Consider the following 18,197-nt stretch of genomic DNA (forward strand, 5'->3'; position numbering starts at 1 on the left):
GGACCTTCGTATTGTGAGGCAGACGCACTAACCCCTCTTCCACCGTGCTGCCCCAAGAGCAGAATATTTATTGTAAATAAAGTGATGCAGACAGTTCTAAAAATTTGGCTGACTGCAGTGAGCCACCTCACTGAGAGATCCAACCAGCTCCTTTGTTTTAGGGCACTTATGTTATAGTTTTGCACACATTTTCATTAATTTAATACATGTGGGAATTCATTTAGCTGTTTGTTATTACAACTGCACTGTTTTTTAAAGTTGCAAGTGATAATTGCAAAAATGAAATATAAAACTGCATTAATATACATAAAGATGCAACAATAATCGATTTTTAATCAAATCGTTGCTCCTGAATCGTAATCGTAATCGAATCGTGAGGTGCCCTAAGATTCCCACCTCTAATATAAATACATATTTGGATTCCGAAGAAATAGCGATTGTTGAAAGACCGGAATTGACGCTGCGGCGCATTTGCTTACATGTGACTCTGTGAGTTGAAAAATAAAGCTCACCTAGATCTAGGGCTGTGCGATATGGCCTTTTATTAATATCTCGATATTTTTAAGCCATGTCACGAAACACGATATATATCTCGATAATTTGCCTTAGCCTTGAATTAACACTTGATGCATATAATCACAGCAGTATGATGATTCTATGTGTCTACATTGAAACATTCTTGTTCATACTACATTAATATATGCTATTTTTAAACTTTCATGCAGAGAGGGAAACCACAATTAAGTCAATTTACCAAAACTGTATTTATTAAACAGTTATTAAGCAGTGGCACAAACATTCATGTCATTTCAAAACAGAAAGTGCACGATTGTCAGAGCGATTTTAAAACAAGCTATTAGTGCACTTTTGTGCATGATGTCACTAAGATGACATATCAAAACAACACTTTTTGTACAGAACGCAACTACAATAGTTTAAAACAAATAAAGTTGACGTGTGATGATGTCACACAAGATATTTCAATAACTGTCAAATAAAAATGAGCTGCATAATAGGAAATCAAATAGTGTATGTCCTTTGCTATGTAGTAGGTTACTGCGGACGTTATTAAATTCTGTTGTTGACTAATTTTTTCATATGGTGTTGATCTGGTGGGTATGGCACCGAACGGAGATGTTGACATGCAGAGTTTCAAGCACTCTTCATTCTCTAGCGGGTGACTTTTCAAATGATGCTACAAATTAGCAGTAGGTGCTACTTTTTGTAACAACACTTTTGCCGCATACTTGTTCGACATCTTCCCGCTTTAAGCTAAACCACCGCCAGACGATGGACCCCGTGCTGTTTTTCTTAGGAATTAATTCTTCCTTCTTTTGTTACCAGATTCGCACCTTCTTTCTCTCGTATTACCACTCGCACCACTCCGCTAGCATCACAGCTAATGTTACCCATGCTGCTACCTGTCTGCTCAGCGAGGGCGTATGACGCAACAGTATGTGACGTATGTAAGAAGGTGCGCTTGTTTGTTTGAAGGAGAGACAAGAAAGAGTGAAAAAAGCCTGTAGTGTAATGCCGGCAGCTAAAAGCAACTGCGTGAGAACGTACTGTATACTCGAATATCACAATATAGTTATTTTCTATATCGCACAGAGACAAACCCGCGATATAGCGAGTATATTCGATATATCGCCCAGCCCTACCTAGATCCACGCTGATGTCTGTGTCTCCTCGACTTAACAGTTATAAAAAGATTAGAACCCTCCCAAATATATTACACTATATACATCCATTCATACATTATATTACTTTCATTTACTTTCCACGGAAAACCCTCCACTAATTTTTAAGGTGTTGCGACTTTTATTTTATTTTGTAGTAGTAGCGACTTCCACCCGGTCAACTTCCTTTGTTTTCACTTTATCGAAGTGCGCATGCAAGTGATGTCAAGGCCACATTGGGGCCTGTGCACATTTACAAAGGATTCTGATAAAAATCACATTTTACTTGCAGTGTAAACAGCCAGCTGGAAAAAATCAGGTCTTAAAAAAATCAGATTTGGGCCACTTTGGCCTGCAGTGTAAACGTGGTCAAAATCATAACCATGTCAATCAAAACTGAGCATTACTGTTTTTGATGAAGTGCTGACGAAGTACTGTTCAAGTACTGTTCATTGTGCAGGACTACCTGATGAAAAGTTTGGCTCAGGAAACCCAGCATTGAATAGGCAAATATTTAGTGTCCAAGTTTGGCGGTGAGTTGTGTAAGTAGGTCACATGCACGTCCTGTTTTTATTTGAACTTGGCTGGCAGCTTTGTGTCAAGTGTGTTGGCACTAGTAAGTTTAGTAGAATCATCTCATGGTGTGATGCCACCAAATAGACCAATGTTATTCCTCTCTCTGTCCTGCCTCTGCAACTTGTGTGGCAATAAGGGAACACTGCAAACTGCAGTCAGCAAAATCTGCTGATGTAAATGGCAGAAAATGGAGGTGTATTCATCAATGAAACAAAACTGACCGTACAAAAATATGAAATATGTTGCATTCAAGCAGTCTGCAATTAAACACAAGCGGGGGAGAGGCACAAGGAGAGCGACAAAAAAAAAGTACTGACCTTCGCCTGCCAGCTCACTGTTGTCTGACTGTTTACAGGATATTATCTTCTCCACCAGCTGGTTGTAGCTGCAGTTGCCCACTGCCTTGACATTGTCATGCATCTGCAAATAAAGATACAAGCTGTGAGAAAGAAGTGACGCAAGGCTGCACGAAGCTGGGACACGGTCCTGTAGCCGTGGAATGTTTACATATAAAAGGTCACGGATTGTAGCATTATGGACATGTTCTGTATTTGCATTACAGTTAAAGAATGGTGAACTCTAACTTCAAGTCATCCAAAGTGAAAAGGCATGGTCAACTCACCTGTGGGTCCACCAGCCAGCCGTGGAAGAGAGGGATGTCCAAGAGATCGAACACAATGCATTCTGGGGTGTACTCAAAGACCCGCACCCCGGTGAACTTGACGTTGACATCCAGGCCCGTCTGGAGCTTGTGCAACACTGCCATGGCGTCGCTCATGTTCTAAGAAACAAAAAGGAAAGAACTAAAAATAATGCTGTAAAAGGATACAGTGCTTTAAACGTGGTGTTAAATAAAAACAAATAATAAACAAACAAACAAATGAACAAAAGTGATGTGACATTATATTTTATACCACAGGTGCCAAACTCTGTTTGACCTCGTCCTCCAGTGATAATGGTAATTGATAATGACACTTAAGATACTAAGAAAATCAGTTTATTTGTTGTAATGATTGTTACAAGCTTAGAGGAGTGGCTCCACACTGTAGTTGTGACCCCAAGATGCAGAGATAGCGTGCAGGTGTTTAAAAAAACAAGTAGATAGGAAGCACAGGGAATGCTGTGCACATTTTAGAACACAGCAAAACTATAAAAATGATCCAGCCCTGTCCTCTCGATTTGGGATTGCCAGCAGGTGAGTATTCCAATTGCTAACAGGGGACAATTTCTCAAGTAAAGTAGGCTGTGACCCGATCAAGTTAAAGCTGAAGATCCCTGGCCAGGACCACATCATCTGCAAAAAGCAGAGACCTAATCCTGCAGCCACCAAACCAGATCTCCTCAACGCCCTGACTGCGCCTGGAAATTATGTTCATAAAAGTTCTGAAAAGAACCGGACTCCAACCCTCACTGGAAACGGGTCCGACTTACCGCTGGCAATGCGGACCAAGCTCTGACACTGATCATACAGTGAGCGGACCGCCACAAACAGAGTGTTGCTGAGCAAACAAGCTGTGATGCTCCCACATAAAAAAAGAAAAAAAGAATGTTAAAATATAGGAAAATACGGGAAGGGTCCCACAACCCCAAAAGGGACAAGCGGTAGAAATGGATGGATGGATGGATGAGAGAAGGGGGGGCAACTGGAAAAAAGCAAAAAGGAGGATTGACAGGTGAGCCTTAGCAGGTGGAGTTTGGAGGGTAGCAGGGGTGTATTTTGTAGCGTCCAGGTGTTGTGCCGGCTAATGCACCCCCCGGCGTAGAATGCACCCCCTGAAGGGAGTGTTATATCAACTAAAGCCCACACTTAAAGTTTCCACGTGCAAGATTGAATCTATTTAAAAAAGTTATTTAATAAGAAGTCAAAAGTGCAAAAACAATAATGTTCGTGTTGGAGGAGTTGTGAATGAATGAAATATGAAATCCGTGCTGCAGTCTGCAGGTGTACCTAATGTTGTGGCCCAGCAGCCACTGCAGCACGGATTTCATATTTCATTCATTCACAACTCCTCCAACACGAACATTATTGTTTTTGCATTTTTGGCTTCTTATTAAATAACTTTTTTAAATAGATTCAATCTTGCACGTGGAAACTTTAAGTGTGGGCTTTAGTTGATATAACACTCCCGTCAGGGGGTGCATTCTACGACGGGGGTGCATTATCCGGCACAACACCTGAAGAGTCAGTGCTACAAAGGGTTCTGGGTATTTGTTCTGTTGTGTTTATGTTGTGTTACTGTGCGGATGTTCTCCCAAAATGTGTTTGTCATTCTTGTTTGGTGTGGATTCACAGTGTGGCGTATATTTCTAACAATTTTAAAGTTGCTTACACGGGCACTCTCAGTGTAAACTGTATCGCTGTTGATGAAGTATGCGTTGCATTTACGTGTGTGTGCGTACAGAAGCCGCTCGTATCTTGTAACTTGGCGGGCACGTTGTTAGAAGGGATGAAAAGCGGACGTGACGTCAGCTCGTAGAGGACGTTAAAAGCAGTGCCTGTAAAGCACGCCCCCAAGACTGTTAATAACGAGATATAATGACTGATGAACACCTTCGTTCGATAATGAAGGTTGCTTCAGCTCAAAGCCTAAGCCCCGACATTAATGAACTAGCATCCAAGAAAAGATGTCAGGTATCTGGCTTGGGTACATCAGATTAGATCAGTGTTTTGCAAACTGAGCAGTTTAAAGTCCTGAATGGTTGGTTTATTCATTATTTTATTTTCAAATGTATTAGCCTGTGGAAAAAGTTAATGTTGATATTTACCTCAGAAGGCTGCAAATAGAAAAGAGGCCTTCAATTTTTATTTAAATTGTATTTGATATGCCATTGATATTTTTTAATTACTATTATTATTTGAAACTCGATTTTGCATGTCACTATAAAGTTATATAAGCCTTGCTTGTTCAATATTTAATGCAAAACTTGTTTGGGTCCCTATTAAACGTTTAATTTGTTCAACCTTGGCCCGCGGCTTTGTTCAGTTTTAAATTTTGGCCCACTCTGTATTTGAGTTTGACATCCCTGATGTAGACTAACCTATACGATATCCATCCATCCATCCATCCATCCATCCATCCATCTTCTTCCGCTTATCCGAGGTCGGGTCGCGGGGGCAGCAGCCTAAGCAAGGAAGTCCAGTCTCCCCTCTTCCCAGCCACTTCGTCCAGCTCTTCCCGGGGGATCCCGAGGCGTTCCCAGGCCAGCCGGGAGACATAGTCTTCCCAACGTGTCCTGGGTCTTCCCCGTGGCCTCCTACCGGTCGGACATGCTCTAAACACCTCCCTAGGGAGGCGTTTGGGTGGCATCCTGACCAGATGCCCGAACCACCTCATCTGGCTCCTCTCGATGTGGAGGAGCAGCAGCTTTACTTTGAGCTCCTCCCGGATGGCAGAGCTTCTCACCCTATCTCTAAGGGAGAGCCCTGCCACCCGGCGGAGGAAACTCATTTCGGCCGCTTGTACCCGTGATCTTGTCCTTTCGGTCATAATCCTCATGACCATAGGTGAGGATGGGAACGTAGATCGACCGGTAAATTGAGAGCTTTGCTTTACGGCTCAGCTCCTTCTTCACCACAACGGATTGATACAGCGTCCGCATTATTGAAGACGCCGCACCGATCTGCCTGTCGATCTCACGATCCACTCTTCCCTCACTCGTGAACAAGACTCAGAGGTACTTGAACTCCTCCACTTGGGGCAGGGTCTCCTCTCCAACCCTGCAAATAGCAGAGACCTAATCCTGCAGCCACCAAACCGGATCCCCTCAACGCCCTGACTGCGCCTGTCCATAAAAGTTATGAACAGAATCGGTAACAAAGGGAAGCCCTGGCGGAGTCCAACCCTCACTGGAAACGTGTCCGACTTACTGCCGGCAATGCGGACGAAGCTCTGACACTGATCGTACAGGGAGCGGACTGCCACAATCAGACAGTCCGATACCCCATACTCTCTGAGCACTCCCCACAGGACTTCCCGAGGGACACGGTCGAATGCCTTCTCTAAGTCCACAAAGCACATGTAGACTGTTGGGCAAACTCCCATGCATCCTCAAGGACCCTGCCGAGAGTATAGAGCTGGTCCACAGTTCCACGAACAGGACGAAAATCGCACTGTTCCTCCTGAATCCGAGGTTCGACTATCCGTCGTAGCCTCCTCTCCAGTACACCTGAATAGACCTTACCAGGAAGGCTGAGGAGTGTGATCCCACGATAGTTAAAACACACCCTTCGGTTCCCCTTCTTGAGGAGAGGAACCACCACCCCGGTCTGCCAATCCAGAGGTACCGCCCCCTTTACGATATGTGTTTATATATTGTATTAGATGTAATTTAATTGTGCAGGTGTACCTAATAAAGAGTTGGGTCAGTATGAGGTTAAAAGACCCGAAAGAGTTTCACATGAGTACGAACTTAAAGGAATAAAGAAAAAAAATTTTTGTCATCTGGCAGAACATAAATTCAGCATAGGATGGCCATTAATCTCGACTAGTGACATGTGATTACTTAACATCTTTTAGGTATTACAGTATGTCTCACACAGCTATAAAGGCTGACATACGTTATAGAAAACGTAATATATCGCAACGTAGCAATATTATTCATCACCTCACAGTTGAGACAAGCATCACGATTGGAGAGCGTCATCATGCTTTGACACTTGATGAAGTGTTGTTGAGGTGTAAAGCTTTCAGCGTGACCCCACTGGAGAGCGTGCAGATTAGGACGCTTGCAAGCATCATGGATGGCGGGATTATCTGAGCCTGCATAATGGACCACATCTGCCCCATCCAACAGCAGATGATATGATTAGCGCCACATCACTCGCACTTATCTCAGCTCTCGATGGATCCCTTCTCCAGTATAAGAGGTCATTAGCGTACAATTTGCTCTGACTGAATGAGAGCAGGAGGATGACAGTGATTGGTCAACAAAAGGAGATATAGCATTTTTGCACAAGATTGAGTTTTGCACATGGAAAAGCAGCTAGGCTAAATCGCTGTAACCATACAGTGTAATACAGTCATTATCAGATACTTAAAATAGAATAAATAATTCATGTTGTATTGATTTTAACTACACAATTAATCTGTATTAAGAATGGTATTGCTGTCTTGACAGTTGACGCAAATATAAGAAGATCCTGACTATATAAAAAAAAATCTTGGGAAAACTACTGTATTTTTCGGACTATAAATCGCAGTTTTTTTCATAGTTTGGCCGGGGGTGCGACTAATACTCAGGAGCGACTTAAGTGAGAAATTATTAACACATTACCGTAAAATATCGAATAATATTAATTAGCTCATTCACGTAAGAGACTAGACGTATAAGATTTCATGGGATTTAGCGATTAGAACTGATAGATTGTTTGGTAAACGTATAGCATGTTCTATATGTTACAGTTATTTGAATGACTCTTACCATAATATGTTGCGTTAACATACTAGACACGTTCTCAGTTGGTAATTTATGCGTCATAGTATGTTCACTATTCTTTATTTATTTTAAATTGCCTTTCAAATGTCTATTCTTGGTGTGGGGTTTTATCAAATAAATTTCCCCTAAAAGTGCGACTTATATATGTTTTTTTCCTTCTTTATCGTGCATTTTCGACAGGTGCGACTTATACTCCGAAAAATACGGTATGTTGTTTTACACAAAATCAAAAATAAAATAATAGTGAAATAGCAGTTGGTATATTGCAATGAAAATGGACATTCTGTGTTGTTAGAAAACTTGCCCAATCTCAATCTTTCCAGGTCCCTGGTGTGTGTGTGAGTGACAGGTAGAAAAGCTCTGACTTCCGCAGGAGTCTTTTGGCACCAACTGTTAGTGAGCTTTAAAGTTCCAGATCAAGAAAATATTGATGGACCATTAAGAATTTTTTGGTCAATTGCATGGAATCGATTGTTGATTATTTGTGTCCTGGAATATAGGCAAAATGCACAGTTAGCTGATTCCTCAAGAGCAATGATTCTCAAACTGTGGTACGCGTACGAGCTCCATCTAGTGCAGTGGTTCTTAATCTGGGTTCGATCGAACCCTAGGGGTTCGGTGAGTCGGCCTCAGGGGTTCGGCGGAGCCTCTGTCGCGGAGGTCAAGACACACCCAATGCATCGTGAAAATAAAAACTTCTCCCTATAGGCATATTATGGATACCCCCAAACAATATTCCCTCTAATTTCCATCTGATTTGCAGGTGTGTAATTTGTTGTGAGTTCATGCACTGTGTTGGTTTTGTTCTTTGAACAAGGTAATGCTCATGCACGGTTCATTTTGTGCACCAGTAAAAAAACATAACTTTATCTTGAATTTGAAAAAAAACAACATTTTATTTTTCACTAAAGAAGGGTTTGGTGAATGCGAATATGAAAATATGGGGGGTTCGGTACCTCCAACAAGGTTAAGAACCACTGATCTAGTGATACGCCAAACAAATCACTTCATTAAATACTATAATGACGTGACTCGAGCCGTTATCAAGGGTTTATCAGCCTTCAATGGAAGTGGTTACAATCAGACTACTGCAGACCGTAGTCAATGCCAAAAAAACCCCCCAAAAAACCACAAACTGAACCGTCTTACGCCGTCATTTCTATCACTCAACAAGCGTGGGAACCAACGTTCCCTGTAAGTTGCGCACTGCTCACTCGTCCTCTGCGCACAACAAATCTATGCCACCCACAAAATAAAATCCAATCTGAACTCTAAACAAAATAAATACATAACTAATTGTTCTGTAGGATTTTGCAATGCAACTCTGTGAGTGACAGCTGACAACAAGCGGCCCTAATAAAAAAAACAATGATCATCAACACTGTTCAATTAGTGTAATGTCTGTCGAGATGCTCTAAAAAGGACAGGAATTCAATCGATCACTTTATTGAGCAAAGCTGTTTATATTCGGCCGTAACCAAACCAAAAACTTGAGTAAAAAACTTAAATCTAGAAAAGCTGCAGTACAAAACAGGCCAAAACTAACTCTTTGTCATCTGTCATATCAACTGCAGCCCCTCATCTGTCATATCAACTGCAGCCTCTCCTGTCATATCAACTGCAGCCTCTCTCTCTCTCTCTCTCTCTCTCTCTCTCTCTCTCTCTCTCTCTCTCTCTCTCTCTCTCTCTCTCTCTCTCTCTCTCTCTCTCTCTCTCTCTCTCTCTCTCTCACCAACACACACGCTCATGGCTCTTGGCCACTGATGCGTTAATGGCCACAAAAAAGTCGGACAACTCCAACACCACACAAAGTGTAAATTCCACGTAGTTACACTATGACTCCTTAATCAGATGTGTTCTTTTTCTACTGTCATTTACAAAAGCCAATACCAGTGAAGTTGGCATGTTGGGTAAATCGTAAATAAAAACAGAATACAATGATTTGCTAATCCCTTTCAACCTATATGCACTTGAATAGACTGCAAAGACAATGTACTTAACATTCGAACTGGAAAACTTTGTTATTTTTTACAAATATTAGCTCATTTGGAATTTGATGCCTGCAACATGTTTCAAAAAAGCTGGCACAAGTGGCAAAAAAGACTGAGAAAGTTGAGGAATTCTAATCAAACACTTATTTGGAACATTCCACAGGTGAACAGGCTAATTGGGAACAGGTGGGTGCCATGATTGGATATAAAAGCATCTTCCATGAAATGCTCAGTTATTTACAAACAAGGATGGGGCGAGAGTCACCACTTTGTGAAGAAATGCATAAGCAAACTGTCGAACAGTTTAAGAACAACATTTCTCAACAAGCTATTGCAAGGAATTTAAGGATTTCACCATCTACGGTTCGTAATATCATCAAAAGGCTCAGAGAATCTGGAGAAATCACTGCACGTAAGCGGCTAAGCCTGTGACCTCCGATCCCTCAGGCGGTACTGCATCAAAAACCGTCATCAGTGTGTAAAGGATATCACCACGTGGGCTCAGGAACACTTCAGAAAACCACTGTCAGTAACTACAGTTCGTCACTACATCTGTAAGTGCAAGTTAAAACTCTACTATGCAAAGCCAAACACAACACCCAGAAACGACAACACCCAGAAACGCCGCTAGGTTCGCTGGGCCAGAGCTCATCTAAGATGGACTGATGCAAAGTGGAAAAGTGTACTATGGTCTGACGAGTCCACCTTTCAAATTGTTTGTGGAAACTGTGGGCGTCGTATTCTCCGGAACAAAGAGAGAAAGAACTATACGGATTGTTATAGGCACAAAGTTCAAAAGCCAGCATCTGTGATGGTATGTGGGTGTATTAGTGTCCAAGGCATGGGTAACTTACACATCTGTGAAGGCACCATTAATGCTGAAAGGTACATACAGGTTTTGGAGCAACATATGTTGTCATCCAAGCAATGTTATCATGGACGCCCCTGCTTATTTCAGCAAGACAATGCCAAGCCACGTGTTACAACAGCGTGGCTTCGTAGTAAAAGAGTGCGGGTACTAGACTGGCCTGCCTGTAGTACAGACCTTTCTCCCATTGAAAATGTGTGGCGCATTTTGAAGCGTAAAATACGACAACTTAAGCTGTACATCAAGCAAAAATGGGAAATAATTCCACCTGAAAAGCTTCAAAAATTGGTCTCCTCGGTTCCCAAACGTTTACTGAGTGTTGTTAAAGGAAAGGCCATGTAACACAGTGGTAAAAATGCCGTGCCAACTTTTTTGCAACGTTTTGCTGCCATTAAATTCTAATTTAATGATTATTTGCAAAAAAAATTACGTTTCTCAGTTCGAACATTAACTATCTTGTCTTTGCAGTCTATTCAGTTGAATAAGTTGAAAAGGATTTGCAAATCATTGTATTCTGTTTTTATTTACGAATTATACAACGGGCCAACTTCACTGGTTTTGTATTAAGAATGTTAATTTGTGAATATCAATCATGAAATGCTGTTACTAGATTACATAAGTGCTAATAAAAACATATTTTTACAGACAGAAAGTTACAGGAATGTACACTTTATCCCATGCTCACATCTCATTGTAACCTGGGAATATTTTAAGGGGAACTTAAATGTGATGTCTGAATGAGGTACAAATTATTTCCAAAGTAGGACCCCCACCCAGGCATAAAATACTAATACATAGCTAAAAAACAGTTAGTTATTTTCATGTAAGTGGGCCATAAAACTTATATTAAAAAATAATCTAATGAAAATGACTGCTGTCATTTGATTATTATAATAAAACATTTAACTAAGTCAGATTTGGGACAGGTGGGATGCTGGTAAGGCCACAGTGTGCACGTCTGACGTTGCTCACATGTGCTCCACAGTCCACTGAATGCTCAGGTAGTTTTTGCGTTTGCTCAGACACATGACAAATTAGAGGGAACATTGGTGGGAACCAAAACCAAAACATCCGTCCTTTCCCAGCCTCCCAGCCAATGAACACGCAGAACACATGTAAACAATGACAAACATTGGCAGAGAAAGCTGCACATAACAATGATGCCTTCAATGCAATGAGAAACCCCAAATGTTTCAGAAAGCAATAAAGAGTCAAGTTAAAAAACAGCAAGAACTTGAGCTATGCATAGCCATAGCCTGTTTTGATTTGATTCAAGTACAGTATTTTTTTTAACTTAATATTTAAGTACAGTACAGTTTCATTCAACTTTTAAGTACAATTTCATTTAATCTTTAAAAACTGTATTTTGATATGCACTTTGGCTCAAAGTTGAACTTTTATGTGCAATTACTTTTATTTGGTTTATTATTTATGTAGACCTAGGCTATACTATATTCAAACACGGCATTACTGTTCAAACTGTGTGTAATGTTACAGTGGCCAGAAATAATATATACTAAATATACTAGTTAAATAAAACCTATGCCTTGTTTTTAATGTATACTTGGGCCTACTAAGCTACTGTATTTTACTGTTGTTCATTATGGTTGTTGGAGAGCCAAGTGTTTTCTAAGGTAGTACTTAATAGTCTCAAAATAGTTTGAGAATCAATGCTCTAAAGCAGTGGTCCCCAACTACCGGGCCACGGCCCGGTCCGTGGATTGATTGGTACCGGGTCGCACAAGAAAAAATAAAAATAAAATACAGTTATATGTATATATTTTTTTAATTAAATCAACATAAAAACACAAGATACACTTACTATTAGTGCACCAAGCCAAAAAACCTCCCTCGCCTCATTCACACTCATTCGCACAAAAGGGTTGTTTCTTTCTGTTATTAATATTTCTGGTTCCTACACTATATATCAATATAGATCAATACAGTGTGCAGGGATACAGTCCGTAAGCACGCATGATTGTATTTTTTTATGACCAAAAAAAAATAAAAATAAAATAAAAATACCATACCCCCCCCCCCCCCCGGTCCGTGGGACAAATTTTCAAGCATTGACCGGTCCGCAGTTACAAAAAGGTTGGGGACTACTGCTCTAAAGGTTAGAGATGGGTATCAAAATCGGTACTTTTTTAGGTACCAGCCAAATTTCATGGCTACTACCAAGTACTAACTCACGTAATTCGTAGTGGACTACCTCTAAGTAACGTTGCAATTTTCCATTCCAACAAAGCCTGATAGAAAGCACTTGAAAGTAAAACTCCTCCAGTCAAGCCAACACGATGCTAATCCACATTAGATATGCCATATACTGTAAATGCTACCGATTAGCATTGCCAAATTTACATGGTGATTTCAAAACCTCTAAATTTGGCAATCAAAAATACAATGAAGATACACGTTACAATTAAATAGCTAGTGTGTAATAAGTACAACACTTACAGTAGGGCTGCAGCTATCGGTTATTTTACTAATCTATCGATTAAGTTTTTTTTAAATTAATTGAGTAAAGAGACAAAAACACACTTTATAGTCTCAATGCATATTTTAGGGAAAATAGTTAAAAATAAACAAACAATTTTACCATAACCTTATTTTTTTGTCTAATAAATGCACTTCGTAAACATTGAAATTACACTTTTAACATGTGTCCATTAATAAAAAATGTTTTCTCAAAAACACGCCACTGTTTGCCGCCACACAGATCATAGCACCCACACACCACAGCTCTCAGGTGTGCTCTATTGCAGATGCCGTGTGGAAACTATGTCCGCGTATTCCAAGTTCCGGGCACTCTTTATCAATTTTTTATTAGTTACACTCATTAAATGATTAATCAAAGTAACAGAATATTAATCAAAGCTTTTTTTTTCTAATCAAATTAATAAAGTGTAAAGCAGAAGCTCTCAACCTTTTTTGAGGGGCCCAGGGCCCACTTAAATATTAACAATTAATTAGTAATCTTACTTTTGATTTTAATGGTATTCAACAATTATATCTAACCTACTTACAGTTTAACAGGAAAAAAACTGGTCAAATTATATATGTTATCACAAAGATTATTATCAAGGCTGAGGCCAGGCTTATTAAAAAAGTAAATAGTCAAATATACTACAAAAAAGATGACCTTAACCTTAAGATGACTGTAACGTATTATTTTCGGGTCTCCCTATGTCTAGCATTAAAAGATTACAGTTGGTACAAAATGCGGCTGCTAGACTTTTGACAAGAACAAGAAAGTTTGATCATATTACACCTATACTGGCTCACCTGCACTGGCTTCCTGTGCACTTAAAATGTGACTTTAAGGTTTTACTACTTACGTATAAGATACTACACGGTCTAGCTCCATCCTATCTTGCCGATAGTATTGTACCATATGTCCCGGCAAGAAATCTGCGTACAAAGAACTCCGGCTTATTAGTGATTCCCAGAGCCCCAAAAAAGTCTGCGGGCTATAAAGCGTTTTCTGTTCGGGCTCCAGTACTATGGAATGCCTTCCCGGTAACAGTTAAAGATGCTACCTCAGTCCCATCTTAAAACTCATTTGTATACTTTAGCCTTTAAATAGACCCACTTTTTAGACCAGTTGATCTGCCGTTTCTTTTCTTTTCTCCTCTGACCCACTCTCCCTTGTGGAGGGGGGGGAACACAGGTCCGGTGGCAATGGATGAAGTGCTGGCTGTCCAGAGTCGGGACCCGGGGTGGACCGCTCGCCTGTGCATCGGTTGGGGACATCTATGCGCTGCTGACCCGTCCCTGCTCGGGATGGTCTCCTGCTGGCCCCACTATGGACTGGACTCTCACTATTATGTTAGATCTATATATACTATACTATAGTTCATATATACAGTCGTGGTCAAAAGTTTACATACACATGTAAAGAACATATTGTCATGGCTGTCTTGAGTTTCCAATAATTTCTACAACTCTTATTTTTTTGTGATAGTGATTGGAGCACATACTTGTTGGTCACAAAAAACATTCATGAAGTTTGGTTCTTTTATGAATGTATTATGGGTCTACTGAAAATGTGACCAAATCTGCTGGGTCAAAAGTATACATACAGCAATGTTAATATTTGGTTACATGTCCCTTGGCAAGTTTCACTACAATAAGGCGCTTTTGATAGCCATCCAGAAGCTTCTGGCAAGCATCTGCTTGAGTTTTTGACCACTCCTCTTGAATAAATTGGTGCAGCTCAGCTAAATGTGTTGGTTTTCTGACATGGACTTGTTTCTTCAGCATTGTCCACACGTTTAAGTCAGGACTTTAGGAAGGCCATTCTAAAACCTTAATTCCAGCCTGATTTAGCCATTCCTTTACCACTTTTGTCCTGTTGGATCACCCAACTGCGCCCAAGACCCAACCTCCGGGCTGATGATCTTAGGTTGTCCTGAAGAATTTGGAGGTAATCCTCCTTTTTCTTTGTCCCATTTACTCTCTGTAAAGCACCAGTTCCATTGGCAGCAAAACAGGCCCAGAGCATAATACTACCATCACCATGCTTGACGGTAGGCCTGGTATTCCTGGGATTAAAGGCCTCACTTTTTCTCCTTCAAACATATTGCTGGATATTGTGGCCAAACAGCTCCATTTTTGTTTCATCTGACCACAGAACTTTCCTCCAGAAGGTCTTAACTTTGTCCATGTGATATCAGATGAAACAAAAATGGAGCTGTTTGGCCACAATACCCAGCAATATGCTTGGAGGAAAAAAGGTGAGGCCTTTAATCCCAGGCCTACCGTCAAGCATGGTGGTGGTAGTATTATGCTCTGGGCCTGTTTTGCTGCCAATGGAACTGGTGCTTTACAGAGAGTAAACCAAAATCATCAGCCGGAGGTTGGGTCTTGGGCGCAGTTGGGTGTTCCAATAGGACAATGACCCCAAACACACGTCAAAAGTCGTAAAGGAATGGCTAAATCAGGCTAGAATTAAGGTTTTAGAATGGCTTTCCCAAAGTCCTGACTTAAACGTGTGGACAATGCTGAAGAAACAAGTCCATGTCAGAAAACAAACAAATTAAGCTGAACTGCACCAATTTTGTCAAGAGGAGTGGTCAAAAATTCAACTAGAAGCTTGCCAGAAGCTTGTGGATGGCTACCAAAAGCACCTTATTGCAGTGAAACTTGCCAAGGGACATGTAACCAAATATTAACATTGCTTTATGTATACTTTTGACCCAGCAGATTTGGTCACATTTTCAGTAGACCCATAATACATTCATAAAAGAACCAAACTTCATGAATGTTTTTGGTGACCAACAAGTATGTGCTCCAATAACTCTATCACAAAAAAATAAGAGTAGTAGAAATTATTGGAAACTCAAGACAGCCATGACATTATATGTTCTTTACAAGTGTATGTAAACTTTTGACCACGACTGAACCTATGAGTAGATGCAGATCACTGATAGGTTCTTTGAATGTATTCTCTTAAACCTGTATCTGCCAAAGCGAGATAAACCCCCCCCCCAAAAAAACAGGCGCTAATCCAGTGACATGCAGTCACTAGAGGCCTCACCTGCCATCATGGAAAGAAAAAAAATGTAAAAAGAAAAAAAATTAATTAAATTGTTAAATGTATCCAGTGATTATACTATAAAGTTATTTAAATTCACCAGTTTTAGATTATTTTTATTCAAAATCGCTGAATTTTCACATTTGCCATTCAAATACTGAGAAGAGACGGTGCGGTGATCAGCAGCCAGTTGAGGCACGTCACTCAGTTGTGCCTCACCATGGATTGCGGACTCGGCTAACTGCTGGCCTGCTGTGCAGTGAGACCGTATTACCTTAGTTAGCTGAGGTATATAATGTACAGTGTATTTTGTCAACAACTGTATGTGTGTAACGTATTTCTTGTGCTGAGCAATCATAAAACTGCTGCGAAGACGCAATGTGTGAGGCTCGCAGTAATCCCGCCTCCTGGTGGTAGAGAATGCACTCCCGCCGTAGAATGCACCCCCTGACGGGAGTGTTATATCAACTAAAGCCCATACTTAAACTTTCCACGTGCAAGATTGAATCTATTTAAAAAAGTTATATAATAAGAAGCCAAAAAGTGCAAAAACAATAATGTTTGTGTTGGAGGAGTTGTGAATGACTGCAGGGCCACAACATTAGGTACACCTGCAGACTGCAGCACGGATTTCATATTTCATTCATTCACAACTCCTCCAACACGAACATTATTGTTTTTGCACTTTTTGGCTTCTTATTGAGCTGCAGCATTTTTTGGTTGGGTTGTTTATTTCTTTTGAGTAACTTACTTCTACATTTCTAAAAGGGGAGGAATGTAATAGAGTGATCTATGTTTGTCTGTTGCCTTCTCCTGGTTAATGTTGGCTATAGCGTACTGTGGTTACTTTTTGGTTGGCCAAAGATTTACGTAGTGTTGCGCACCTGACGTCAAGTGTGTTGAGTCTGTTCTGAAGTCTACAGTAAAGAGACCTACTTCATCACCTCGCCTGGTTATTGCCTCCAACCCAATATATTACATAAAGGTAAGACCATAATAAGGTTTTTTTTTATTAAATGTGCTTTTTTGTGTGCTACAGTTTGTATGTGTAAAGTTAAAGTTAAGTTAAAGTACCAATGATTGTCACACACACGAGGTGTGGTGAAATTTGTCCTCTGCATTTGACCCATCCCTTGATCACCCCCTGGGATGTGAGGGGAGCAGTGGGCAGCAGCGGCGCCGCGCCCGGGAATGATTTTTGGTGATTTAACCCCCAATTCCAACCCTTGATGCTGAGTGCCAAGCAGGGAAGAATGCTGCTATGAGCTTTTAAACATAACCCGTTAACTGCTGCCAATCAAATGGTGAATAAGATACTCTTTAGGGTTCATATGTTTGTAAATCTGACTGTGATGAAGTCAGTGCCTCACCAGCCATGAACCTCTCCGCACATCACTGCGCTAATCAGTGTGTCCAAGCTATAAAATTGGGTGTAATAGTAGTGGGCGTGTTGCGTGTGATCTATTAAGCTGCGTGTACAATTGATAACTGGTGCAGACCGACTTATTTAAATGAGTTTTATTATAGCTTTCACTATGCCATATACTCACTCATTTGTTGCACATTTATCTTATCATGCTCCTACCTGTGGCATCTGCTGCAAACATGCATCAGACATCAATGTACCACATTTTCTGGGCATCTTAGAAGCAGTCCTGCTGTGCATCTACAATGGAACCCACTTTTTAACACGCTAAAGGTGCAGTCATGGAAGGTGCTGGCGTCCGCTGGTATTTTCCAGCCGCAAGAAAATGCATATTGCAAAAAGTTTTTTTCATACAGGAGATACGTTAATAATAATATTAAACGAACGTCATAAAAAAAACACCATCAAAAACCAAAACGCATACATTTTATTAGTTTTAATCAGCCCCTTAAGTCATCCAAAAAAAAATACAAAAAATGATGTAGCTAAATAGACAATATGTTTTTGACAATTAAAAAGTTAAAGTACCAATGATTGTCACAGACACACTCGGTGTGGCGAAATTATTCTCTGCATTTGACCCATCACCCTTGATCACCCCCTGGGAGGTGAGGGGAGCAGCGAGCAGCAGCAGCGGCAGCGCCCGGGAATCATTTTTGGTGATTTAACCCCCAATTCCAACCCT

The 18,197-nt window shown here is 40.6% G+C and overlaps 1 protein-coding gene across 1 annotated transcript in view; it reads right to left on the reverse strand.

Annotated features, from left to right (window-relative positions):
- The window catches only part of mindy2 (MINDY lysine 48 deubiquitinase 2), a 73,000-nt gene that overhangs the window by 19,817 nt on the left and 34,986 nt on the right, over nucleotides 1-18,197 (reverse strand). The window contains exons 4-5 of the mRNA XM_061964081.1: nucleotides 2,878-3,036; nucleotides 2,573-2,675 (exon numbers count right to left, since the gene is read on the reverse strand). Coding sequence (XP_061820065.1) covers nucleotides 2,573-2,675; nucleotides 2,878-3,036 — 262 coding nt within the window. The remainder of the gene's footprint in view (nucleotides 1-2,572; nucleotides 2,676-2,877; nucleotides 3,037-18,197) is intronic.

This window comes from Nerophis lumbriciformis, linkage group LG06, assembly GCF_033978685.3.
Source record: "Nerophis lumbriciformis linkage group LG06, RoL_Nlum_v2.1, whole genome shotgun sequence".
Lineage (NCBI taxonomy): Eukaryota > Metazoa > Chordata > Actinopteri > Syngnathiformes > Syngnathidae > Nerophis > Nerophis lumbriciformis.